Source organism: Doryrhamphus excisus, chromosome 8 (assembly GCF_030265055.1).
Source record: "Doryrhamphus excisus isolate RoL2022-K1 chromosome 8, RoL_Dexc_1.0, whole genome shotgun sequence".
NCBI classification, from domain to species: Eukaryota; Metazoa; Chordata; class Actinopteri; order Syngnathiformes; family Syngnathidae; genus Doryrhamphus; species Doryrhamphus excisus.
Window position 1 is genome coordinate 1,998,678 of NC_080473.1, and position 26,132 is coordinate 2,024,809.

At 44.2% G+C, this 26,132-nt stretch overlaps 2 protein-coding genes across 4 annotated transcripts; both read right to left on the minus strand.

The window, feature by feature from the left end:
• Positions 1-752: 752 nt before the first annotated feature.
• On the minus strand, positions 753-1,562 carry sst1.2 (somatostatin 1, tandem duplicate 2). 2 transcript variants are annotated; one of them, XM_058079353.1, is made up of 3 exons: positions 1,453-1,562; positions 1,202-1,374; positions 753-1,116 (listed from the first exon to the last, which is right to left on the minus strand). In XM_058079353.1, the coding sequence occupies exons 2-3, from the start codon at positions 1,370-1,372 to the stop codon at positions 907-909; spliced, it is 381 nt and encodes a 126-aa protein (XP_057935336.1). In that variant the 5' UTR covers positions 1,373-1,374; positions 1,453-1,562; the 3' UTR covers positions 753-906. The 2 variants fall into 2 exon arrangements, with proteins under 2 accessions (XP_057935336.1, XP_057935334.1); XM_058079351.1 differs by having other exon boundaries at positions 1,202-1,377; positions 1,453-1,507.
• Positions 1,563-3,234: 1,672 nt separating this feature from the next.
• col4a3 (collagen, type IV, alpha 3) lies at positions 3,235-25,937 on the minus strand. 2 transcript variants are annotated; one of them, XM_058079319.1, is made up of 52 exons: positions 25,636-25,937; positions 23,968-24,027; positions 23,034-23,123; positions 22,908-22,952; positions 22,516-22,560; positions 22,381-22,443; positions 22,258-22,311; positions 22,159-22,185; positions 22,005-22,079; positions 21,841-21,903; positions 21,714-21,749; positions 21,596-21,643; positions 21,444-21,518; positions 21,330-21,374; positions 21,192-21,254; positions 19,938-19,982; positions 19,797-19,850; positions 19,659-19,700; positions 19,418-19,499; positions 19,296-19,331; positions 19,026-19,190; positions 18,775-18,867; positions 18,569-18,664; positions 18,422-18,492; positions 18,043-18,231; positions 17,668-17,836; positions 17,501-17,593; positions 17,281-17,385; positions 17,117-17,211; positions 16,889-17,039; positions 16,523-16,636; positions 16,285-16,452; positions 15,885-15,974; positions 15,676-15,810; positions 15,304-15,402; positions 15,087-15,176; positions 14,864-15,003; positions 14,229-14,355; positions 14,002-14,082; positions 13,818-13,919; positions 13,685-13,732; positions 13,432-13,617; positions 13,212-13,342; positions 13,028-13,100; positions 12,874-12,945; positions 12,530-12,655; positions 12,347-12,445; positions 12,049-12,261; positions 6,355-6,532; positions 6,171-6,285; positions 5,870-6,042; positions 3,235-4,169 (listed from the first exon to the last, which is right to left on the minus strand). In XM_058079319.1, the coding sequence occupies exons 1-52, from the start codon at positions 25,717-25,719 to the stop codon at positions 4,088-4,090; spliced, it is 5,001 nt and encodes a 1,666-aa protein (XP_057935302.1). In that variant the 5' UTR covers positions 25,720-25,937; the 3' UTR covers positions 3,235-4,087. The 2 variants fall into 2 exon arrangements, with proteins under 2 accessions (XP_057935302.1, XP_057935303.1); XM_058079320.1 differs by having other exon boundaries at positions 3,236-4,169; positions 23,968-24,024; positions 25,636-25,932.
• Between the last annotated feature and the right edge of the window lie 195 nt (positions 25,938-26,132).

Sequence of the window (26,132 nt, forward strand, 5' to 3'; positions counted from 1 at the left end):
TTGGGCTTATAGTTAGGGTAGGCTTGGGTTTTGGGTTATAGTTAAGGTAAAGTTAGGGTTGGGTTTGTTAGATTAGTGATGGGGTTATCCTAACCAACTTAGCTGTCTTTAAGCAGGAGGCATGGTATACTCTGCACTGGAACATATGCATTTGAAAATAAGGGAGGTTTTTAAGAGAAAGGGAAAATGAGGGAGGCCGGACTGTGGTTAGTACAGCCCTGGGTTCAATTCTCCGCTTGGGCATCTCTGTGTGGAGTTTGCATGTTCTCCCCGTGCATGCGTGGGTTTTCTCCGGGTACTCCGGTTTCCTCCCACATTCCAAAAACATGCTAGGTTAATTGGCAACTCCAAATTGTCACTAGGTATGAATGTAAAGGAAAGGTAGCATGGATTGACAGGTACGGTCCAGTCAACATAATGATAATACTGCTAATGCTAATATTGACAACTAAATAAAAATTCTGTTGCTTGATATGTCCTTCTCAGCCCCCCCCCCCCCCCCATTACCATGGAAACTCTCGCACACACACACACACACACACATACATTAAGTGTTGAGTCAACATTTCAACAAAAGACTAATTAGGCCTTGAAAGTCTCTCACACACGCTGTGTCAACATTTGTACTTCCTGAGATCCATTAAAAAACAATTAGGAAAAACACACACACACAAGCACACACATGCACACGCTCATTGTTGTTTGTCGTTGAAGCAATGGGAGGCGGAGCCAAGAAGTTATCAGATTTCTCTTTTTAATGAATTAAATATGTCATTTAGACAGGTAAAAGCAGACTGCAGCTGATTGGTTGAGCTCTAAGGCCACGCCCATGTCATCTGGTCAATAAGGAAGTTGGAGTGGGGGGGTGGCAGGTGGGGGTCAAGGGTTAGATACAAGGTGTAGCATCTAACAGGAAGTGAAACCTTTCCAGTAGAAGTTCTTGCAGCCAGCTTTACGTTCACGGGGGGGCAGGCTGTTGGGGGTGTCCACCGAGCGCTGCAGGTTCATCCGCCCGCTCCCGGTCACCGAGGCAACCAGCTCAGCCTCCCGCTGGCCGTCGGCCTCGGGCAGCGCCATACGGGCCAGCAGGTCCTCCACCGCACGTTTGGTCCAGTCCTGCAACACAAAGCAACACAAGGAGCGTCCTCATCCAGTCTGGACCCAAGCAGTTTTTGGGAAGGCTGAGTTGTGAGTTTCGGACCTGTGACAGGACACCATGAGCTTGTTGCAGCATCTGTTGGTGGCGCAGCTCCAGGTTCAGGTCTTGGTTCTGGTACTCGTCCTGCTCTCTGTCAGGCTGAGCGGTAACAGCCGGGCTGCACAGAACCAGCGCGATCACAACCAGAATGGCGGGACCTGGACCAGGCTGCATGTCTGCTGAAAGACCAGAAGAAGAAGAAGATGACAAAGGTCACAAAGAAGCGCACAAGAACATCAAACTTGCATACTCACTTCTTCTTCTGCTGCTGCTGCTGCTGCTTCTGGTTCTGGTTCTTGCTCTGGGTCCAAGCTTGTCTGTGGTTGCACTCGTCTTCCTGCTCTTCTTTTCAAGGCTCTCGCCCCTCCCCCCCTCGGGGTCCCATGATGCCCTGTGTTTGATTGACAGCTGAGTGTTGAGGAGATAGAGGAATGTTAAACAAACTTCCATTAGAGCAGATTGGCTCTAAATGGATTCGGAATAATAAAACAATAAAAAACAAACATCGGAATTAACGGAGCGTTACTGGATTAGCTGACTTCATTAGCACTGGCGGATATTTCCATTAGGCGCTCGCCCACTCCACATTTGGACGGAACATCACGACGCCTGCTCGTTCTTTATTGGAGAGCAAATGTTCTGCTGAGATGGGATCAGAACTTTCCCAACGAGACAGCAAACATATTCCTTTACCGTCTTTTCTATTGTTAAGCTTATTGTGTTGCTTAATGTTAGCCGTCAGCCATGCTACAAATTTCCCCATCAATCCCGTACCAAGTAATATAAGGCCGATATTGCATTTTACTTGGGTGTTTTTAAGACAAACTAATTGTTTTTTTGTATCAACACGTTTATTTGTGGAAAATTTAACAACACAATTATACAAAATAATAAAATAACAGAATTACTCCCAGGGGACGCTGCGCTCATCCTTTAAAAAAGTAGTTACTAATAATTAGTTACAGTTACTTTCCCAAACAACAGCTGAATTAGTAACAGTATCACTTCTTCATAAATGTAGTTAGCTACCAGGAAAGTAATTATTGTGGTACTTTTTTGAAAAACCTTCAAATACAGTATCTGCCGCGTGCCAAAAGTGGGTGTGGCTCGCAATCAAATCTATGTGAACATAGAATATAGATGATAGTCGAAGAGAGTATCAATCTGATATTGATGCTACCCTGGCATCGATCATTTGGATATTTGGACCGACCCAGTCACCACTAATATTTGAAGAGAACTGGAAAAATATCGATCATACTATTTTCAATACTACGATGGCGTACAAAGGCCAGATTCAAAAAAGTCTGCAATTTTGTGAATAAAGTTGTAAATTTAGATTTAAAAAAATAATAATATATCATGAATAAAGGTATATATTTATTTGAATAAAATCATACATTTAAGAGAAAAATGTCATAATGGACGAGAATACATTTGTAAATTTACCAGAATAAAGTCATACATGTGTAATTTACAAGAATATATTTGTAAATTTATGAGAAAAAAGTTGTCATTTATGAAAATGTCTTCTTAAATTTACAAGAATAAAGTCATTAATTTATGAGAATACAATCATAAATTTATGAGAATAGAATCATAACTTCATGAGAATAAACTCATACATTTATGAGAATAAAATGCCCAATTTGTGAGAATAAATTGTAAATTCAAGAGAAAAAATTTGTGAAAATGTCTTCTTAAATATACAAAAATAAAGCCATACATTTACAAGAAAAAAACGGTAAAGAATAAAAGATAAAGTCATCAATGTATGACAATAAAATCATAAATTTCAGAGAAAAAGTTGTAATTTACGAGAATAAATTCTTAACTTGACTTTATTCTGAGAAAAATTGTGATATTTACAAGAAAAAAATCGTAAAATTACGGAAAGAAAGTCGTAAATTTACAACAAAAAAGTCAGAAATTTCTGAGAATAAAGTCGTAAGTCGATGAAAATGGAAAAAGTCATAATATTAGCAGAATAAAGAGGTAATATTACGTGTCAGAGAGAAAATAGAGCACAGCTCTTCAGGAAGGAAGGAAACCTTCCTCTCGCTTCAGGCGAGCTTTTATTTATAACGTGGCAGCAAAACAGAGCAGTTGAGCACAAACAGATTAGCATGTCTAGCTAGCTTTTCTCACGTTGGCCTTCCTTACCAAGCCTCCTACACATGACCAATGCAATACAATAACGATACTACCATAGTATCAATCATTTCAATATTTGTATCAACCCGCCCACTTATATTATTAGAAAAGAACTACAAAATATTGCGCTTATACACCGATACTACCCTGGTATCGATATTTGATATCGACCTTCCCAGCTCGATGATTCAAAGAAAAATCACAAATTCATGAGTGTCAACCCGGTCATGTGTAAACCTTTAAGGAAACGAGGACACCATGTGAGGGAAAAAAAAAACATTCATTTATTCTTTAATAGACCCTCTCTCTATCCCCCCCCCCTACCCCCACTTGTTCCGCTCTAATGAAGAAGTCTTTGGCGCAGCTGGTTGCCACAGTAACATATTAACAATCAGCCATCGCTAAGGAGCTGCTGGCATGAGGCATGATGGGACGCTGATGACATCACACTGCGATATTTGCATTTCATTTAGTCCCGACCATCATTAAATGGTTCTGAGAACTGACAACTTGGGGAAAGTGAGGTTGAATGGGAGTTAAGTGACACACACACACACACACACACACACATTTTTATTTCAGCACAGGTAGAACTCAAGGGAGGCAAGTGGGGGCCTTGGTTTAGAAGTGGTCCCCCGCTATGACTAACACTGACACCTCACTCCCGCTGCTGTTAGAACAATGAATAGTCCTGTTGGTACGGCTAAGGGCATCGGTGGTGCCAAGACGAGGCATTCACAGACGCTTGGAACACACTCTGCAGCGGCTGATGAAATCTTCTGGAACGTCTCCAGTTTCTGTGTGAGGCTTCGGTTTGCTGTGGAAGAAATTGAACGGGATCGGTGAGAGACTTCCCAGGACTGTGGACCTGGATCTTGAAGACAACGTTTCCTCAAAGCTGCAAGCATGCTAACCTTTTAGACCTTGGTTTTTGAGAAGCTTGCAAGAAAAATACATATCCAAAATAAACAAGGTTTTCCTCTGCGTCTCAGGGTCTAAATCTTAAATACCAAGATCATTTGCGTCATCAAACATGTTTGATGACGATTTCATACAAAGACTGAGCAAATGATCTTGTTATTTAAGTAAAGGGAAGACGTACTGTAAATGTAACTCATTCATTCATTCATTCATTTTCTACCGCTTTTCCTCACAAGGGTCGCGGAGGGTGCAGCATACAGGGAGAGGCAGCATACACCCTGGACTGGTGGCCAGCCAATCACAGGGCACATATAGACAAACAACCATTCACACTCACATTCATACCTATGGACAATTTGGAGTCGCTAATTAACCTAGCATGCTTTTGGAATGTGGGAGGAAATCGGAGTACCCGGAGAAAACCCACGCATGCACGGGGAGAACATGCAAACTCCACACAGAGATGGCCGAGGGTGGAATTGAACTTGGGTCTCCTAGCTGTGAGGCCTGGGTGCTAACCACTTGATCGCCGTGCAGCCTGTAAATGTAACTGTGCTCAATAAAACTAAGAGGAATGATGCTAGTTACGTTGGAAGGGTTCAAATGCTGCTATGTTTTCCACATTTTATGAAATTCTTCAATATATATACTGTATGGTGGTCGCTGAGTGCTGGCTTGTTTTCAGCATTTTCCCACTTAAGTGCTTGTGGTTTTGAAAAACTAGTACCAGTTACGTGGTTGCCAGCCAGCATACAGTGGCCGTATGATGGCATGGTAAGTAAACCTTGCTCCCTGACACCGTAAAAGCCGTGTTGGTCAGTAGGTTTAAAACCTGGGCTTTTAGCTCATTGGCTAGCATTAACTGGGCAAGACTCTCATACAATCGGGGTGTGGTCACGGGTCTTCTTTTTTCCTTTTTTCCTGATGGCAATGCGTCAATGAAAGGGAAGGGAAAAATGAAGAGCAGGTAAACTACTCAGAAAGTGGACAAATGTCAATCAACAATGTCTGCATGCCTGTTTCATATGGAAGAATATACTTCTATGAAATGGACAGTGATAACTAAAGCAATTTACCAGTCGATCTACGTTCCTACCCTCACCTATGGTTATGAGTTTTGGGTAGTGACCGAAAGGACACGATCGTGGGTACAAGAGGCCAAAATGGTGGCTGGGCTCTCACTTAGAGATAAGATGACAGGCACTGTCATCCTGGAGAAACTCGGAGTAGAATCTCTGCTCCTCCGCATTAAGAGGAGCCAGATGAGGTGGCCGGAAGCCTACTTGGGGATGTGTTCACCGCACATCAACCTCAGGGAAGACCCAGAACACATTGGAGAGACTATGTCTCTCAATCATAATATGTCCGAAGGAGCTGGATGAAGTGGCTGGTGAGCTTCCTGCTTAGGTTGCTGCATCCGCAACCTGACCTCGGATTAGTGGTAGAAGATGGATAGATGGAACTAAATGATTGATAATTCCTCCTCCCAATACGCCTGTCTCTCCCTCCCTTGCAACGCCCCTTCCGGTATGCAAGACAACCACATGGATAAAAGTAAGGAAGAGTTCTCATTACTACGACGTGTAAAATGTTCACCTGAACATGTCGCTCGGGTTGAGAGCGGCGAGCCAGTAGCTGTACGAGTCCGTGTAGAAGTTACAAGTCCCTCTGCCGTGACACTCGATGAACGGGATCTTGCGGAAATTTTCCAGACAGGATCCGGGTGATGAGAGCGGCTGGCCTGATCCCTCGGCTCCAACGCCCGTTTCCTGACAGTCAACACGAGATTTTGTTAACCTTGTTGGCGCTCAAGATGAAAGTGAAGATATGAGGAAGAGTCATCATCATCACTGTGACGGTGTTTGTGCTACTAGACTGGAAGTGTCCACCAGCTCACCATGACAAAGGAGAAACCAGACCAGAGAGAGTCCCATCCCGACGGACACGACGGGAGCTGACGTGTCTGACTATGAACCGTGATCACGTTGGCTGCAGACTCGCACACCGTGCACCTGATGAACATCAAACACACGTGGACGTCACACTTGACACACACACTTGCGCTACCACCTGTTTCTTACCGACTGATGTAATTCTTCAACAGAGGTCCTGAGATGAAGGCCATGGTGCTGAGCCCTGACTGGTGGGTGGAGAGCCAATAGGAGTAGTCGTTGCGTGCGGCGTAGCGACAGGTGTTGTCGGTGTTACAGAAGAGGAAGGGCATGGTGGTAAAACGAGGCAGACAACTCCCTAACGCACCTGAGGAGAGCAGAAGTCTCCTGAGTAAAAATGTCACTTTCCAGTGTTAACATGACAGCACGAGCAAATAAGTGAATACGGCAGATGGTCGCAACAGATGGATGCACTCATTTTTCATCATCTAAAAACACCCGACTATGCCTCTCACAGTTAGTGAACACATTTGAAACAAATTACAGGCATATACAGTATACAATAGTGTACTATTAGTAGTACTATGTAATACTAATAGTGTATATATGCCAAGGCGTTCCCACAACAGTTGAGAGACATAGTCTTTCCAACCTGACCCGGGTCTTCCCTGAGGTTACCTTCCGGTCGGACACGTCCCGGACACCTTCCCGGAGGGTGTCTGGAAGGAACCTTGACTCATCTGGCTCCTGTCATTGTGGAGGAGCATCGGTTCTACTCAAGTTACGCCCAGATGACAGTGCTTCTTTATTACTTCACTTTATTTTCCAGTCGATTTACCGATACTGTTGCAGTTATTAGGTTACATTCACCTCCAGCACCCTTCCCTTCCCTTACGGAACGAAAATATATTGCAGTATATTGGCAAATATAATGCTATGTATTAGGAAATATATTTCCATATATGGGATCTTATGTTTATATTTTCCAATACATAGCAATATATGCATAGATCATATATGTGTATATATTGATACATATACAAAATATCTTGCCATCAAGACCAAAAAAGGACTATATTTTTACATATATAAAATTGCATATAATTTGGGATATATAAACTCACATATTATATATTCGGATTTAATATATTTCAATATATTGAAAGCGGCAATCATTTGTATATTACCAATATACCAATATATTGCCATATATTACATGAATATATAATATATAGTATAATATATGTACAAAAATATATTATTCCATGTATTTATAATATATAATGTATTGGAAATAATATATCATAATATAATACAATATATTTAAAGTAATATATTGATAAATATATTTTCTTTTCGTAAGGGTTCTCTCTTCAATTTCCATTGTTCACTCGCTATACAATCACATTTTAAGCAATGAATATGCCTCACTCACCTGTTCAACACATTTAAAGTGTCAAATGTAGAAGTACTCCCCGCTAATGAATAATAATGAAAGATGATCCATGAACACAAGAAGCTAGCGCTTCTGTAGCTAAACAAACTTTTGGTTTGTTGTGTTCAAGGACCACAAATGAAAGTGTGAAATATCAATGCTTAACCAAAAACATTATCAGTGAGGTACAAAGACATAAAGAATGTAAAGAATTTTGGGATTTCTAACAGTTGTACATTTATGCTGTATGTAATATTTCCGACTTCAGACGAAGATGTGAAATAACTGCTTTTTTTTTCTACCGCTTATTCTCAAGACGGTCGTGGCGGGTGCTGGAGCCTATCCCAGCTGTCTTTGTGCGAGAGGTGGGGTACACCCTGGACTGGTGGCCAGCCAATCACAGGGCACATGTAGACAAACAACCATTCACACTCACATTCATACCTATGGACAATTTGGAGTGGCCAATTAACCTAGCATGTTTTTGGAATGTGGGAGGAAACCGGAGTACCCGCAGAAAACCCACGCATGGACGGGGAGAACATGCAAACTCCACACAGAGATGGCCGAGGGTGGAATTGAACTTGGGTCTCCTAGCTGTGAGGCCTGGGTGCTAACCACTTGATCGCCGTGCAGCCTGTAAATGTAACTGTGCTCAATAAAACTAAGAGGAATGATGCTTGTTACGTTGGAAGGGTTCAAATGCTGCTATGTTTTTGTCTGTCCAATTTTGTTGTAGTCATTGACCCCCTTGTGACTTTATTCATTCATTCATTTTCTACCGCTGATCCTCACGAGGGTCGCGGGGGTGCTGGAGCCTATCCCAGCTGTCTTCGGGCAAGAGGCGGGGTACACCCTGGACTGGTGGCCAGCCAATCACGGGGCACATATAGACAAACAACCATTCACACTCACATTCATACCTATGGACAATTTGGAGTCGCCAATTAACCTAGCATGTTTTTGGAATGTGGGAGGAAACCGGAGTACCCGCAGAAAACCCACGCATGCACGGGGATAACATGTAAACTCCACACAGAGATGGCAGAGGGTGGAATTTAACTCGGGTCTCTTAGCTGTGAGGCCTGCGCGCTAACCACTCGTCCGCCGTGCAGCCTGCTTTTTTTGTTTTTTGACCAAAAATCCACAGATTTGCAGGCCATGAATGCTGAATGTGCAGAGAGCAACTGTTGTTAAAAAAAATAGCAGTCACACATCACTCATTTTCCTGTTGGAAAATGTTGAGTGAATTGACTTGTGAAAGAGTACCCTCTGCTGGATTCATAGCTGCAGCACTCGTTTTCCCCTGCAGATAGCGCCATCAAATCACTTTTTATTATGGACTGGCCCAGTAGCCAGCCCATAGACTGCTACTTGCAGTAGCAGTCTATGGGCTGGCTACTGAGCCAGCCCATATTGTTATTCCTTGTGGTGTTTACCAATTTTTATTATTCTTATATCTTAATCTTCCACTTTTTTTGCGCGTAATGCGGCCAAAACCGCAAGAAGGACCCCCACACATGTTACACCGTCGGAATCGTGACGCTCGGGACTACAGCGGTATTTATTTTTTGGAACGTTTTGTGTAACCATGGCGACGCTATTAACCGAAACGTTCAAAAATGGGCCAGTTGATTAGGTACAGAATTCTATTTTTAGAACAGCCGCATTCCAGAGAAAACGAGAATTTACAGACATTTCACAGCCTTGTAGCTCAGCCATACGGCCACGTAGAAACGTGGTTGATGGCTCATTTTTTAGAGTACAAAACTTCTGAACTCTCTCTGTGGCTAAATGCTAATTGTTAGCATGTTAGCATGTTAGCATTTAAGCTAATTTACTCATGTTTAAAGGCAAATACACCCATGGCATGATGCAGGGAGGTTCTAGGACAACCTTGGCAGTTTCTAAACTTGAGGCTCTCTTGCTAGGTGCTAGCATGGACCCGTTAGCATGTTAGCATTTAAGCTAATTTTCTCACGTTTAAAGGCAATTGCACACATGGCATGATGTAGGGAGGTTATAGGACAACCTTAGCAGTTTCTAAACTTGAGGCTCTCTTGCTAGGTGCTAGCATGGTAGCCGTTAGCATGTTAGCAATTAAGCTAATTTAGTCATGTCTAAAGGCAAATACACATATGGCATGGTGTTGGGAGGTTATAGGACAACCTTGGCACTTTCTAAACTTGAGGCTCTCTTGCTAGGTGCTAGCATAATGATTGTTAGCATGTTAGCATTTAAGCTAATTTACTCACGTTTAAAGGCAAATACACACATGACATGATGTGGGGAGGTTATAGGACAACCTTGGTAGTTTCTAAACTTGAGGCTGTCTTGCTAGGTGCTAGCATGTTAGCCGTTAGCATGTTAGCATTTAAGCTAATTTACTCATGTCTAAAGGAAAATACACACATGGCATGATGTAGGGAGGTTATAGGACAACCTTGGCACTTTCTAAACTTGAGGGTCTCTTGCTAGGTGCTAGCATGATAACTGTTAGCATGTTAGCATTTAAGCTAATTTACTCACGTTTAAAGGCAAATACACACATGGCATGATATAGGGAGGTTGAAGGACAACCTTTCCACTTTGTAAACTTGAAACTCTCTTGCTAGGTGCTAGCATGTTAGCCGTTAGCGTGTTAGCATTTAAGCTAATTTACTCATGTCTAAATGCAAATACACACATGACATGATGTAGGGAGGTTATAGGACAACCTTGGCACTTTCTAAACTTGAGGCTCTCTTGCTAGGTGCTAGCATAATGATTGTTAGCATGTTAGCATTAAAGCTAATTTACTCATGTCTAAAGGCAAATACACACATGGCATGATGTAGGGAGGTTATAGGACAACCTTGGCACTTTATAAACTTGATGCTCTCTTGCTAGGTGCTAGCATGGTAGCCGTTAGCATGTTAGCATTTAAGCTAATTTGCTCATGTCTTCAGGCAAATACACACATGGCATGGTGTAGGGAGGTTATAGGACAACCTTGGCGCTTTCTAAACTTGAGGCTCTCTTGCTAGGTGCTAGCATGATAACTGTTAGCATGTTAGCATCTAAGCTAATTTACTCACGTTTAAAGGCAAATACACACATGGCATGATGTAGGGAGGTTATAGGACAACCTTGGCACTTTCTAAACTTGAGGCTCTCTTGCTAGGTGCTAGCATGGTAGCCGTTAGCATGTTAGCATTTAAGCTAATTTACTCATGTCTAAAGGCAAATACACACATGGCATGATGTAGGGAGGTTATAGGACAACCTTGGCACTTTCTCAACTTGATGCTCTCTTGCTAGGTGCTAGCATGGTAGCCGTTAGCATGTTAGCATTTAAGCTAATTTACTCATGTCTTCAGGCAAATACACATATGGCATGGTGTAGGGAGGTTATAGGACAACCTTGGCACTTTCTAAACTTGAGGCTCTCTTGCTAGGTGCTAGCATAATGATTGTTAGCATGTTAGCTTTTAAGCTAATTTACTCATGTTTAAATGCAAATACACACATGACATGATGTGGGGAGGTTATAGGACAACCTTGGCACTTTCTCAACTTGATGCTCTCTTGCTAGGTGCTAGCATGGTAGCCGTTAGCATGTTAGCATTTAAGCTAATTTACTCATGTCTAATGGCAAATACACACATGGCATGATGTAGGGAGGTTATAGGACAACCTTGGCACTTTCTAAACCTGAGGCTCTCTTGCTAGGTGCTAGCGTAATGATTGTTAGCATGTTAGCATTTAAGCTAATTTACTCACGTTTAAAGGCAAATACACACATGGTATGATGTAGGGAGGTGATAGGACAACCTTGACACTTTCTAAACTTGGGACTCTCTTGCTAGGTGCTAGCATGATGACTGTTAGCATGTTAGCATTTAAGCTAATTTGCTCACGTTTAAAGGCAAATACACACATGCATGATGCAGGGACGTCATAGGACATCCTTGGCAGTTTCTAAACTTAAGGCTGTCTTGCTAGGTGCTAGCATGTTAGCATTTAAGCTAATTTACTCATGTCTAAAGGCAAATACACACATGGCATGATGTAGGGAGGTTATAGGACAACCTTGGCAGTTTCTAAACTTGAGGCTCTCTTGCTAGGTGCTAGCATAATGATTGTTAGCATGTTAGCATTTAAGCTAATTTACTCAAGTTTAAAGGCAATTACACACTTGGCATGATGTGGGGACACTATGGGACTGCATCAACTTTTTCCGTACTTGAGGCGTTCTTGCTAGGTGCTACCGCGGTAGCCGTTGGCCCACCGGGCCCGAGGTTCACAGCACAGGTGGCCAGTCCATCAAAATTTCCGCGGGAATTTTCTAGTTTGCGCTACTATCTATTTTGAAACTCTTTGTGCGTTAGCAGGTTTCTTCACAACAAACATTATAAAAGAAGAGGTTGACTTCTTTTATAAGACCAAATGGGAATGGCAAAGTGTACCCAGGTCTTGTCCATGAGCTCGGTTGTTCCCGTTGATGAAGAGCAGGGAGAATCCGCTGTAAACCTTGCTGGATCCTGCAGGGCATTCTGGGACAAAAACGTCCTGACTGTGTCGGGTGAACAAGAAGCCGTCCTTCTCTGATACATCCTCGCATGGACCCGGTGGACCACGGGGACCTTTTGCACCCATGAGACCTTGAGTACCCATGACACCTGCCAACCATTGAGAATTTTTACTACATGGTTCTGTTCTGGACATCAACCTCTAAATGATCAGTGCAAAAGAGAGTTTTGTTACCTTTTATTCCAGGGACTCCTCTGTCACCAGTGTCCCCTTTCAGCCCTGGAAAACCAGGCCAGCCCCTCCGCCCAGCCCCACCTCGACTACCTTTAGGACCTATAGTTCCCAGAACAGATCACTGCTTTCATTCTCATCTTTCTCATGAATTTGCTCTTCAAAAAAATTGCTGAAAAGATTCACCTGTACTACCAAGTCTCCCTCGAGTTCCCGGGCTCCCTTGTTCTCCTGACAGTCCCTCTTCTCCGGGCAAACCTTGTTCTCCTGGTAAAACCACAACCTCCCTGGACACGTCCTGTCCTCTCTGTCCTGCAGGGGTAGCATACTGCATTCTAGTCAGTAGTACTACAAACTGCATGGACTAACACATATATTTTTAAAATAAAGATATCTGTACTGTCCTCTTAAGTCCTCAGTTTATGTCCTGAGTTTAACTGAAACAAATCTCTAGCAGATGTCACCAGCCAAATGTTGGCTATGGGATGAACTGCAAACAGATGTCAGTATACATATGCTATTCTTGATACCTCTTTTCCCAGGAAGTCCAGGAGGTCCGTGAGAACCTTTGATGCCCTGTGGACCGTCCTCGCCCTTCATACCTGAAATTGACACATCAAACATTCAACTCACGGTTGAAACTGAGCCGGCAGAGAAAAAAACCCAACAAATTGGTGTTCCTACCAACAGGTCCTGTAACACCAGTTTCTCCCATCAGGCCTTTGAGTCCCTGTGCTCCTTGCGGTCCGTCTTCACCCTGAAAAAAAGGTCCGAAAAACATTACATTTGTTACTGGACAACACAAGCAGGACAGCTTTTGGTCTCATATGCTACATATAAGTTTGTACTGCATGTTCAACCAACTGACCGGTCTGCCTCGCTGGCCAACATCACCAAGGCAACCAGGGAGTCCTGGGTTACCGGTTGCCCCTTTAGTTCCCTTCTCTCCCTTAAGTCCTGGACCTGGAGGACCAGGAGGACCTCGACAACCCGGCGGACCTACAACCAAAGTGGTAAATCAGCATTTTGCAGTCAAAGATCACAAAAAAACAAATCATCTGGAGCCAGGAACCTTTATGGCTTATCACCTGTGGGCCCTCGTTCTCCGTTTAGTCCTTTTCCGCCTTTGTCTCCTTCAATGCAGAGTCCCTGCCTGCCACGAAGACCGGGAGGTCCAGGGGGGCCAGGAGGACCAGAACAACCTGGATTTCCTTCGGGACCAGATGGCCCCGGAGGACCACAGGTACCAGGAGTTCCCTTTTCTCCAGCACAACCTGTGTATATATATATATTTTTTTTACATCCAAGTGATAGTAATCACAATCAGAAGTGACAACTCACCCGGTGGACCTTTTGTCCCCTCTGCTCCTCTGGCTCCAAATCCAGTTGCTGAACAAAAATAAACTTGGATCAGGTGAGAGAGAGAAAAAAACATTCGGTTCTACCAGGCCTGATTTAAGTTACAGTATTTCACCTCCCATGGCTCCTTTTTCTCCAGGAGGTCCTGGTATACCATCCTGCCCCTGGTTTCCTCTGGACCCAGCTGAACCAGGTTCACCAGGAGCCCCCTTGTTACCTGATGTGGAGACACGATTGTTCTGTGATGGGTTTGTGTTGACTTTTTGATGAATGTCGACTCCATGCTAAAATCAAGGTACCTGTTAGACCACTAGGTCCTCGAGGTCCACTGACACCCGGAGGCCCATCACAACCTTTCTCACCAGGAGAGCCCGGTGAACCTGAGAGAGTCAGATATTATTATGTGAAGACTTTTGCCTGTAATGTAATAAGGAAGAACAAGTTGACAAGCAGATGGACTTCCCATCGCGTGTTTTTGTCTCAAAAACTCACCAACTATTTTAAGATAAAGTAATTAAAAATAGACCTCTGCATCCAGGAAGTCCAGTGTTTCCTCTAGGGCCACAGCGACCACATTCTCCCGGAGGACCAACATCTCCTCTGTCTCCTGGGTTCCCCTTTGTACCTGGAAGACCTGGACAACCTGGCTGTCCCTGGAAGAAGAGAGCAGAGGTTTGAGAATGCAGATTGTGTAGACATGTTCCTGGGATAGTGACCATCATGGTCTGGTTGGCAAAAAGAACAAATTAAATACAAATTAAAGACCTGGACAAAGTAGCATAAATGCTTACATACCTACGTTTCATTGACAGGATGAGTATGTGTTATATATCTACAAACTCATGAATGATTTGTTCCAGGCAGCAGATTCTGGACTCTTAGCTATTCAGGAACTCATTGCACCCATGCCATCCTCGAACAGACAAGCTTCCATTGGTTTCTCAGGTCTCCCCTGTATCAGGTCTAAGCTTTCTGTCCGTATTCGTTGTGTCCCACTCAGAGCATTGGCATCACAACATTCCGCGATCACACCTGGTCTTCTGGAAGGGTCTGTTCTTGGTCCTCGCTTCTTCATCATTTACATCTTCCAAGTTTGTTAATTTTTCTTTGAACAAGATTCTTGTTAATAAAAATATAGCTGAGCAATACTTTGTGTCCTACCTTCTCTCCAGTCTGTCCTTTAGGTCCTGGTCCGGGTAAGCTAGGCTGCCCTTTTACACCTTTTAGTCCTTCCAGTCCTCGATTTCCGTCAAGCCCAGGTCTTCCACTAGGCCCTGCAGAACCTTTTTCACCTTTGCAACCTGCACCCAAAATGAGGGTGTTCCTATCAGCGTAAACATTGATTATATTTGTCATGAATATAAAATACAATCAATTTATTTACCTGGCATTCCAAGATCACCTCGGTTACCGGGGAGACCACAAGGGCCAGGAGGCCCTGTCTCTCCATCTGTACCTGGTTCTCCAGGAAGTCCTAAGAGTCAAACATATTTGATAGCTGGTTCAGACTGCATTGAATGAAGTTTGGTCTGTGAACTGAGTTGGTTGGTTGAAATGCTCATGCTGAAAGAATGACACAAACAATGGAAGAAGAAGAACACCTTGAGGTCCAGCTCTTCCAGGTGTACCATTGGTGCCATCAAGACCCGGAGATCCCTGTGTGCCCTGTTGGCCTTTAGCGCCAGTAACACCGAGAATTCCTAAGGATGACCCCAAGCAAAGAAACTGGTGAGCGGTGTTGACTTTGGGACTTCCTGTTCTGGCCACCTCACCAATTGACCACTTGAATACCAGGGATGTTTTTCTTCCACCTTTTCATTACTTACTATCATTGCACAAAGACATGGGAAATTCTCACAAAATGTTCTAGAATTGGTCCATTAGCCATGGCATGTTGTTGACAGTTCAAACAGTCAATACCGGGCAATCACCACAGAATATCGAATGGAGAACAGAAACATTCCATCACATACCAGGCTCTCCGGGTTCTCCGGGGTCCCCATGCATCTCTACAGTGGTCTCTTGCCCTTTGGGTCCCGTCTCCCCTTGGTTTCCCTGAGGTCCTTGTGGCCCCCGGGGGCCTGTGGCACCGTCCATACCCATCTGACCTGAGAGAAAGACACACGATCAATGAGTGATTTAGAGAATGACAAACCAATTTTTTGTGGCGACGCTAGCCGACCTTTTGGCCCTGGACTCCCAGCCTCTCCTGGTTTTCCTTTGACTCCTGGACTACCAAGGACTCCCGGAGGACCCATGTCTCCCCTGATACCTGACACATACAAGCATTGTTCATTTTGTTCATGTTCTGGTAAAAGAAGCATTTGTTTGGCTTGAAATAAGATATGGAAATAAATGTTATAAAAATGAGTAGCTCTTGGCCATTTTGATTTTATCAAATAATGTCTCACAATAAAAAACCTTGGTGACCTCTAATATAGCCAGTAGTACATTTCAATATTGACACTGCATCTATATGATCGGTATTGATATCAGTATCGGCCCATTTCACTCATGGATTATCAGGATCGGTATCGGCAGCATAAAATCCTGATTGGAACATCCCTAACATGAACCCGTACCTGGGCTTCCCGGCTGACCAGTGTTCCCATTCTGCCCCTTTAAACCCATGCTTCCCGGTGGACCTGGAGTTCCATCAAATCCCGGGACACCAAATGCTCCTTGAGGTCCAAGGGCTCCCATTCCTAGCAGTCCAGGATCACCTTGTCGACCTTTTTGACCTCTGCCTCCTGTAGAACAAGAGCCATCTTAGACTGTTGAAAGATTTGCTTCCTAGACAAAACCTTCATGGGTTTGTACCTGTGAAGCCTATGACTCCCATCTGACCCTGCTTTCCTGTAGATCCAGGTGGCCCTGGAAAGCAAGGGCCAACAAGACCAAGCGGTCCAGGAATACCATCCAGACCACTACAACCTGAAACAGAGTGTCAGATGGAAGGTTAGTGTTTGTAAACCCCTTTGTGAATGCAACATTTATATTTGCATTCTTGATTAGAAGAAGGCTTTATTACACACATTAGACATTTTTACACAAATAAACCCAACTAGACTGAGGGAAAGACTAATCATACAAAAATCATCACATATTAACTGTGAGCTGATTATGTGATGCACTCAATTGTAATCTGATGCATGTTCAAATGAAGTAAAACCATATTAAATCTACCTTTCGGCCCTGGTATTCCATCTTGCCCTGCAGCTCCTGGAACTCCAACAATTCCTTGAGGACCTTCAGACCCTGGGGCTCCAACAGAGCCATCTTCTCCTTGTGGCCCTAATTGGCCAAGCTGGCCCGGAAAACCAAAACCAGCATCCCCCTGTTCCAAGGAGATGCTAAATCAGTGATAAAAGTTGTGAAACATACTTCTTTACATCGAGTATTAGCTCATGTCACCTTAGCGCCAGGTCTTCCTGGGGGCCCTGATGGACCAGAACGCCCCTTGCTTCCATAACTTGCCACACCTGGAGCTCCTGCAAGGCCCTTGAATCCTGAAACCACAAAAAAATCCAGTTGGCCACAAGAACGTCAATAATAACCTGTGTTCTTCTTAACCTTACCTTTGACCCCTGGGAAGCCCGGCGGACCCTGGACAGTAAATCCTTTTTCTCCTTTTTCTCCCTTCAGACCTACCAGTCCTAGATTCCCAGGGGGTCCCATCGCACCTGAGTTGATCAGAAAAAGTCACCAAAAATGTGAGATTATATCTTGAAAACACATGAGGAGTTCTCACTGAAGGTACCAAGTAAAACCTGACATGGGTTTTTGCTACTGTCTCACCTTCTGGTCCTGGATTCCCAGATGTACCCTTTACCCCTTTCTGGCCAGGATCTCCCAGACTGGTTTTGATTTCACCGGGAGAACCTTTTTCACCTACAACAGAGATAGAGTTGTGATTTTCTGAAGGGATCCAATGTGTCACGGGTCACAGCAATGCCCAGTCCTACCTGGTATACCGGGATCTCCTCGTTGGCCCAAAACTCCCACATTACCCTGTGGCCCTGGAGGTCCTGGAGCCCCAATACCTAGAAGTCCTGGTGGTCCCATTTGCCCGATCGGGCCCCTAGGACCGGTTTCTCCATCAGGGCCTCTGTCACCTTTTGGTCCTTGAGGTCCCTACAAACGATTCCTCTCTTGGTCAAGTGGATGCACCATTGAACTGTGCAACAATTTGGGGCTCTTGACCAAGACACCAAAACCCCCATAGCTTGAGCTGAGATATCGATCCTTGCCGTCCACCACGTCCATGTTCAATTCCAGAACTTGCTGGCTTACATTGTGATGAATAAGCACACCCTGTTGTCTTCTAGCCTGATACTCACAAGGTTTCCCTTCTGTCCCTGAATGCCTTTGGGTCCTGGCATTCCAGGCAGTCCATCTGCACCTCCACGACCCGGAGGTCCAGTGTTTCCTTGGTCCCCAAAATCACCCTTCTGCCCAACCCTTCTCACAATGCCAGGTTCACCCACTGGACCAGGAGATCCTGGCAGTCCTGGGACACCAAAGAGGCCCTGCAGAGCGAGATACAGAGAGATGCTGATGAAGAAACCAGAAAACTGGTTCCACAGTCTGGGGAACCAACTTCCTGTGATCCAACAAACTCAACAAGATCTCATGGCTCTTGTTTTGTTTATTTCAGTGCAATGAGTTTACAGTTTAGCATTGACGTAGAGACGTAGTAGAGCATTGATGTGAGCTCACCTGGAGACCAGGTGTCCCAGCAATCCCTTTCACACCTTTGTGACCTTTGGGTCCAGGAGTACCAAGTGCACCTGGTCAAAGAACGAGAGAAGAGAATTTACCATCTTCAGTGTTAAGAAGCTTTCTTTCACGGATATTGTTTTTTACCTCTCTGTCCATCTGTGCCCGGTTCCCCTGGTTCGCCTGGAGGTCCGGGGGCCCCCACCACAATGGGACACACAAAACATACCTCCCCCTTCTCACCTGTAAATCAATTAATGAAATCAGAAAAAAGAAGATCACAACATTTACAGTAATTGCGGTAAACATATGTTTGTGTGCCAGCGTTACTTGGGTGTCACACTTTGTCTCACCTTCCGGGCCTTCAGGTCCTCTGGTCCCAGTAGGACCCATCAGGCCTTTAACACCTTTGGCACCTGGTAGCCCAGTGTCTCCTTGCAGGAATTCTGACAGGACGAATGAGTTAATCATCTTGAAGTTGGACAAGACCTCTTTGAAAGATGCTAAGCTAGCTGCATCATAGATAGCTAGCATGATAGCTAGGTATTTCAACCACAGCGTTCACTGAATATTGCAAATGAAAAGTTGTGAACATGAACATCACCTGGTATTCCTGGTTCTCCTGATTCTCCTTCAGATCCAGTAGCTCCTGGGATCCCAGGCTGGCCTGGACGCCCAATAATGACAGGCCCAGGCTCCCCTGGTTCACCTTTTGGTCCTGTGAAGCCCGGTGGCCCCTTCGGGCCCGGCTGACCCGTTGGCGCCTCCCCTTGAGAGAAATGGTTGATGGATGAGTCAAGACAGAACAAGAATCCTTGTGACTATTGCTAAGTCCTCATCCTCTGATTGATCCTGAGGAGAAGCTGCATGATACCTCGCTCGCCCTGCAGTCCAGGAAACCCGACAAGTCCTGAAGGAGTTTCAGAAGAAACCCAGTGCTGATCAGACATGTCAACTGAGATCCAAGTATGAACATAGTAATGATGGTGATGGTACCTGGTTCCCCGAGAGCTCCTGGTGGTCCAGGGGACCCAGGAACCCCAGGCTGACCTTTCAGGAGCCTGTGCTTCCAAAATATCTGGTGCAATAAAGCAGCAACATGTTCATAACACGGTTAAACACACTTGGAATCGTCCAGAAATTGACCCTAACACCTAAAATATTCTGGCTTCAAAGGTCACTTTACAACTTTCAACGCTGGCTAACGTTTTTCAATGACCATCAAGTGACCTCTTACCTCGCCTGGAAGACCTGGAGGACCAAAGTCGCCTTTCTCGCCCTGAACACAACAAAATGCAAACGTTATTAATGACTTCATTTCAGTCTTAGTTGCAGAACATCACTTGACAAAAAACACTGAGTCAAAACTACGCACAGTTGCACCGTCGATGCCTGGAGGGCCCAGATACCCATTAGCCCCTGGTTCTCCCTGAATACGTGACAAAACAAATGTTTTGTTATTGAGACAATGAGTCGCTTGCTTATACTGCATTTTAGCTCGCATAACATTCCTCACCGGCTGTCCAAGTTCTCCGAGGACCCCGTCCTTTCCCGGTTTTCCCTGCAAAGTACAACATTAGAACCTCATTTTAACGTACAACAGCATCAACAAACCAATTCCAGAGGGGCTCACCGACGCACAACTGTCTACAACACTGCACGTACACCTTCTGACAGCGTGATATCGCTCAAGAGCACCGTAACTTGTGACAGTACGACATCGCTCAGTGTTAAAGTCACTTGTGACAATACAATACGGCTCAACAGTACATTAGCACTCCATGTCGTTATGACTGTATGACATCATTCAACGCTACAAGAAAGTAGCGTTGAAAAACAGTACGATATCGCTCAACGTAACATAACCTCTAACAGTACGATATTGCCCGATACAATATTACTCAATCTTACCACAACGCACGACAGGACAATATAATTTAATGTTTCAATAAGTTGTGACAGTACAATATCGGCCAATTTAAATGCATTCAGACAGTATGATACCGCTATCGTTCAATGATATCGTTCAATGTTACGATAAATGTGACACTAATCGCTGAATGTAACTGTGATAGTATGACATTGCTTATATTACAATAACGTGTGACAGGTTGATATCATGCAGGTGTGACAGTACAATATCGATTGTGTATGTAATTGTGACAGTACGACATCGATTAACAATGTAATAACATGCCACAGTATGATAGTGCTCAATGTTATTCTGACAACACGATATCGCTCAATATTACATTAGTCATGTGAGCAAGTACGATATCGCTCAATGTTACAATAAAGTGTGAAAGTACAATAGAGCTCAACATTACAATACGTTGTGACAGTACGATATCAGTCAATGTAATTGTGACCAAAGTACTGTATCACTCAACACACTGACATGTGACGGTACGGTATCACTCAATGTTATTGTGACAGCATGATATCGCTCGAAGTTACAATAAAGTGAGGCAGTGCCATATCACTGTGACACTATGTGACACTATGATATGATATGACTATGATATGATATTGATGCTCAGTATTACAGTAATGTGAGACTGGGTGATATCGTTCACGGTTACAATACTGTATGATAGTATGATATCGCTCAACCTTATGCCAAATTAAGACAGTATGCTCTCGCTCCAGTACGCCCACAACCCTTGTGAGGATACGCAGAAGAAAATGAATGAATGAATAAATGAATGGTATCGCTACACATATTGTGCTATGACCTTGTGTTGACCCCGGATTAAACAATCATCCTTACCAATGAACCAGGGTCACCTCGCTCACCCTTGTCTCCCTTAACAGACGTTTTTCCAGGCGGACCCTGGAGAAAAAAAAATCACTCACCATTTAGACAGGAAGTAGAAGAGAAAACTACATCAAAAAGGCGTAAACATACAGGAGGTCCCCGACAACCTTTCTCTCCGACGTCGCCTGGTTCTCCCTGAAACCACAAAAGCAGGTGAGATGGAGAGAGGTGGATGAAGGAATGGACGGACAGATGTTGACAAACCTTCAGTTCTTTGGGTCCCTCTGCGTACAATTTGATTCCTTTCTGTCCGGGAATGCCCGGTGGTCCGCGATCACCCTTAAAGACAAATATAGATAAGATGCTGCATGTCTTCCAAGCAGAAACCTGTTGTAGTGTGAACCTTTGGAACCCACCTTCTGACCTTGGGGACCTGGGATCACTGGACTGGGACCCTCTTGACCCTGGAACCAAAACATGATGACATGACAATGAAGCAATCACACACTGACCTTAGGATGACCTTAGCCTGACCTTTTCTCCTGGTACCCCTGCAAGGCCTGGACTTCCCTGCACAGGCAAGACAGGATTTGCTGTCACATGATTGGACAATGAGACCCAACAAATAAAGTTTTCAAATAAATTGTCATTTCAATCTCACAGGAAGTCCAGCAGGTCCTGGAGGTCCCGGAAAACCTGGTGCACCTGGATCTCCACCCAACCCCTGCCACACAAACTGTACGTCAGACTGTGCTGGAACAGGAAGTCACAGTAGACTTTTCCAAAACAAAACCACTTCCTGTCATTTTCTTGCTATGCACTGACCATCAATCCATCCGGTCCTTGGCGCCCTGGCGCCCCTTTAATGTCGGGAGAAGATGGAACGGTGACAGAGTCTCCCTGAAAGAAACCAAAGACTCCCAACAGTGGAACAGAAACTAAAATGGTGCAAGTTTCTTCTCTGGCTATGGCCTCTAACCTTTTCTCCTCGCAGTCCAGTCTGGCCCTGAAACACATCAGAAAGGTTAGCTCCCACAGTTAGATACTAACTGGCACCTTGGCATCGGTCAACACTCACTCGCGGGCCAACCGGTCCTGGACGTCCAGGAAAGCCAGGGAAGCCATCTTCACCCTGGATGAAGACACGTCATTAGCAAGCACTCTTTCATTCACACGGTCCCTCTTTCTGTAACTTAGCTACCTGGGTCCCGTTGCATCCCGGGAGACCTGCTTGTCCCATCGACCCTTCACGACCAGGAAGTCCCTGTGCAACAACCAATCAGAAAGTGTGCTTGTGTGTAGGTGGGATTTGGCAAAGTGGCTCTTTGGTCGTTACCGGCAGGCCTGAGGGTCCTGGAAAACCTGGAGGTCCTGGAAGACCCTAAACACACACACACACACACACACACACACACAGTATATTAAAAGGCAAAAGTGAAAAACTGCGCAATTCGGTGATATCTTCATCAGTGTGAGTGTGGCGCCTTCTAGTGGCTCGAAGAGGAAGTGCACATTAAATCAGGTAATCCAGTCTTCCATATTTTTTGTGGAATTCACTCAGATAAAAAAACTTTTTTGTTTTACACAAGTTTAAGAACACATGAACAAACTGGCCAACAATCTAACCAACGATTTTGTGGCATAAACATGATTGAAAGTTGTGTTACTTCAGCCTGTAACATACTGTAACCATGGCAACATCATCATCATCTTCCTCCTCACTCCTACCCGAGAGCCTTTCAGTCCGAAACTTCCTGCAAAGCCCCGTTGACCCTGTGAGAGCATGGTGACATTATTATTATTATTATTATATTTATTCCTCTTATCATTGGAGACAAAAACACACACACTGACCTTCTCTCCTTCAGGTCCTTGGCTTCCCTCGTTGCCAGGGTAACCAATCACTCCAGGCAGTCCATTGAATCCGGGGTAACCTGGCTCCCCCTGCAGAGTGTCAGGTGATTATATAGAGGTCACATAAGTGTCAGGTTCTAATGAGGGTGCTTGCAGTGACAGCAGTCCCCCACTGGGAGCAGCAGAGAGTCCACAGTATAGGAAGTGTTGGCTCGGAAGTAGGACATGTCACAAATGGAAATGCTGGTGGGAGACCTTAAAGCAGGGGTGGGCAAACTTTTTGACTCGCGGGCCGCATTGATATAACAAAATTTCCGGGGGGGGCAGACTATATATTTTACATGTAACAGTCCACCTGGTATTATTGTATCTGTAGAATTGTCATGCAATCTGCTATTATTATTTATTATTTTATATTTATATTTAAATATTTTAAAAATAATAAAATATTGTAATAATTAAAATAATAATTATTATATTATTATTATGTAAAATATGCAAATATAACAATATTAATATATATAATTAATATAATAATTAGCATTAATATAATAAATATAATAATCATAATAGTTATAATAATAATATAATAATTATTATTTTAATTTTTGTTATTATTATGTGCTTGTGTCTCTTTTTCAGGAGCACTTTGTAAACAACAGACCATGTCAAACAACGAAATTGATACAACCATCAAAAGGTTGGCTCAGGCCATGATGCCAGGTTGTATGTTGAGTTTAAATTAAATACTTTTGAAAGATTGGGCGGGCCGTATTCAAACACTTGGCGGGCCGGATGTGGCCCCCGGGCCGTAGTTTGCCCACCCCTGCCTTAAAGCTTTCCGGGGGAAAGTAACTATGGCTGACGGTCTTGTATGAGAGCGCTTTACAAGAACTCGTGAAGAACATTTCGAACATCAACATGTACGACTCACCTTTTGACCTTTTATCCCATCACAGTGACACAAGGACTTCCTGCTGCAGTGACACGCCTGCTGAGAAAAAACAAAGGTCGACACGAAACAAAGCTTAAAAGGAGTTAAAAAACGCCTCGTTTGAGAACACAAGTCAACAAGTCAGCAGATGTTTTTCTGCTTTTATCTGAGGCAGACATTTTCAAGTCCACAAACCCAAACATCTTTGTGTGTGTGTGTGTGTGTGTGTGTGTGTGTGTGTGTGTGTGTGTGTGAGACAAGTGGTCGTCTTCTCACACACACACACACACCAGCTGATGGCGTCTTATCTTCATTCCCATCTCGTATCTCTCGATGCCGCCATCCTACCATCAGGTCGTCATGCTAGCACACGTTTTGTCCTCATTTCATGTGATTCTTTGACGACCTTTGACACCCGAAACCTCGATGAGCACTCACAAGGTGAATTTGAAGACCTGGACGACAACATGGACTGTGGTGTAAACCTGCACAAGACCACGGGTTGTGTCGTAGACCTGGACTATGCCATGAAAAATGTCGTAGACCTGGACTACAACATGGACTGTGTTGTCAACCTGGACTAGACCATGGCCTTGTTATAAAACTGGACTAAATTTGACTGAATTGTAAACCTAGACTATGTTGTAAACCTGGACGATAACCAGGGACCGTGACTTGGACTACAACATGGACTGTGTTGTCAACCTGGACTGCATTGTAGACCTGTACTCAAACATTGACTGTGTCATTGACTTGAACTAGAACAAGGACTGTGTCATAGAACTGCACTAAGTTGTAGACCTGCAGTAGAAAATAGATCGCATTGTAGATCTGGACTAAAACCTGTCATGAACCTGGATTGTGTTGTAGACCTGTACTAGAACATGGGTTGTGTTGTTGACTTGGACTAGACTGTGGGCTGTGTTGGAAACCTGGATTGGTTTTCAGGTCTGTACTAGAAAATGGGCTGTGTTTGAAATTTGAAGTAGACCATGGACTATGTCCTAGAGCTGGACTGTGCTCCAGTCCAGCTCTACCGGTGCTGCAGACTGGTAGTAAAACAGAGACTGAGACAAGAACATGGGCTGTGGACTAAATCATGGACTGTGTTGTAGACCTGGACAAGTACATAGGCTGTAGACCTGGACTAGAACATGAACGGTGGGGTAAACCTGGACAACAAGGGTTGTGGACTAGACCATCGGTTATGTTGTAGACCTGGACTAGAATATGGACTGTGTCATCGATCTGGACTAGAATATGGACTGTGTCATCGATCTGGACTAGAATATGGACTGTGTCATAGACCTGGACTAGAACATGGACTGTTGACAAATGAAAGTGTTTTGATCTTTCCCACATGAACTTGACAGCCCAGTTGGCACTTTTTCAACACACATGTACCCATGCACGTACACACAAAAACTGGCACACACACACACACACACTTACAGACAGGCATCTATACTCCACAGACGCACGCGCGCGTAAAAACACACACACACATAAATGTATTAGAGCAAAAGAAAACGTGAACAAAACATGAATTCAGGAAAAATATGATTTTCAAATTGAAAGTCATTCAGCGACGCCCGACCTTCCAGAATAAAAGTTTCACAAAAGAAAGTTAATTGAAAAGTTAATTGAACTCGATGTGCGTTTGCTCACCGTCTCGGCGTCTCCCGGAGCAACCCGGAGGAGGAGCACCAGCAGCGGGAGGATGGGTGCCCCCGGGCCCCCCAATAGAACCATGAAAATGGCCTTCAGCCCCAATCTAGTCCAGATTGAGCTCTACCCGGTTCGGTTCGGTTCGGGTCCTCTCCTCCACCCGGCTCAGTTCGGCTTCTGACGGGTCACCAACCTGCTGCTGAGGGTGTCTGTTCTCGGCGTCAATAACCATCATTCGATCCTGTATTTCCGGTTTGGGACTTCAACATTAAAAGCTTCGGATGTTCCTTTCGCTTTTATGTCAGCACTGACCGACAGGTGGCTAATTCAAGTCGGTTGGTTTAGGCTCCAGTTTACCCTGAACAAGATGAATTAATTTTGAATTCAAGTCGTGAATAAAGTCAGTTGCTTTCTCTCTGTAGAATACTAAGTTGGGATTCCTGTTTGGATTGTTTGGTCAAAATCTCACATCAACTCCGCTTTATCTTTCCACCAAC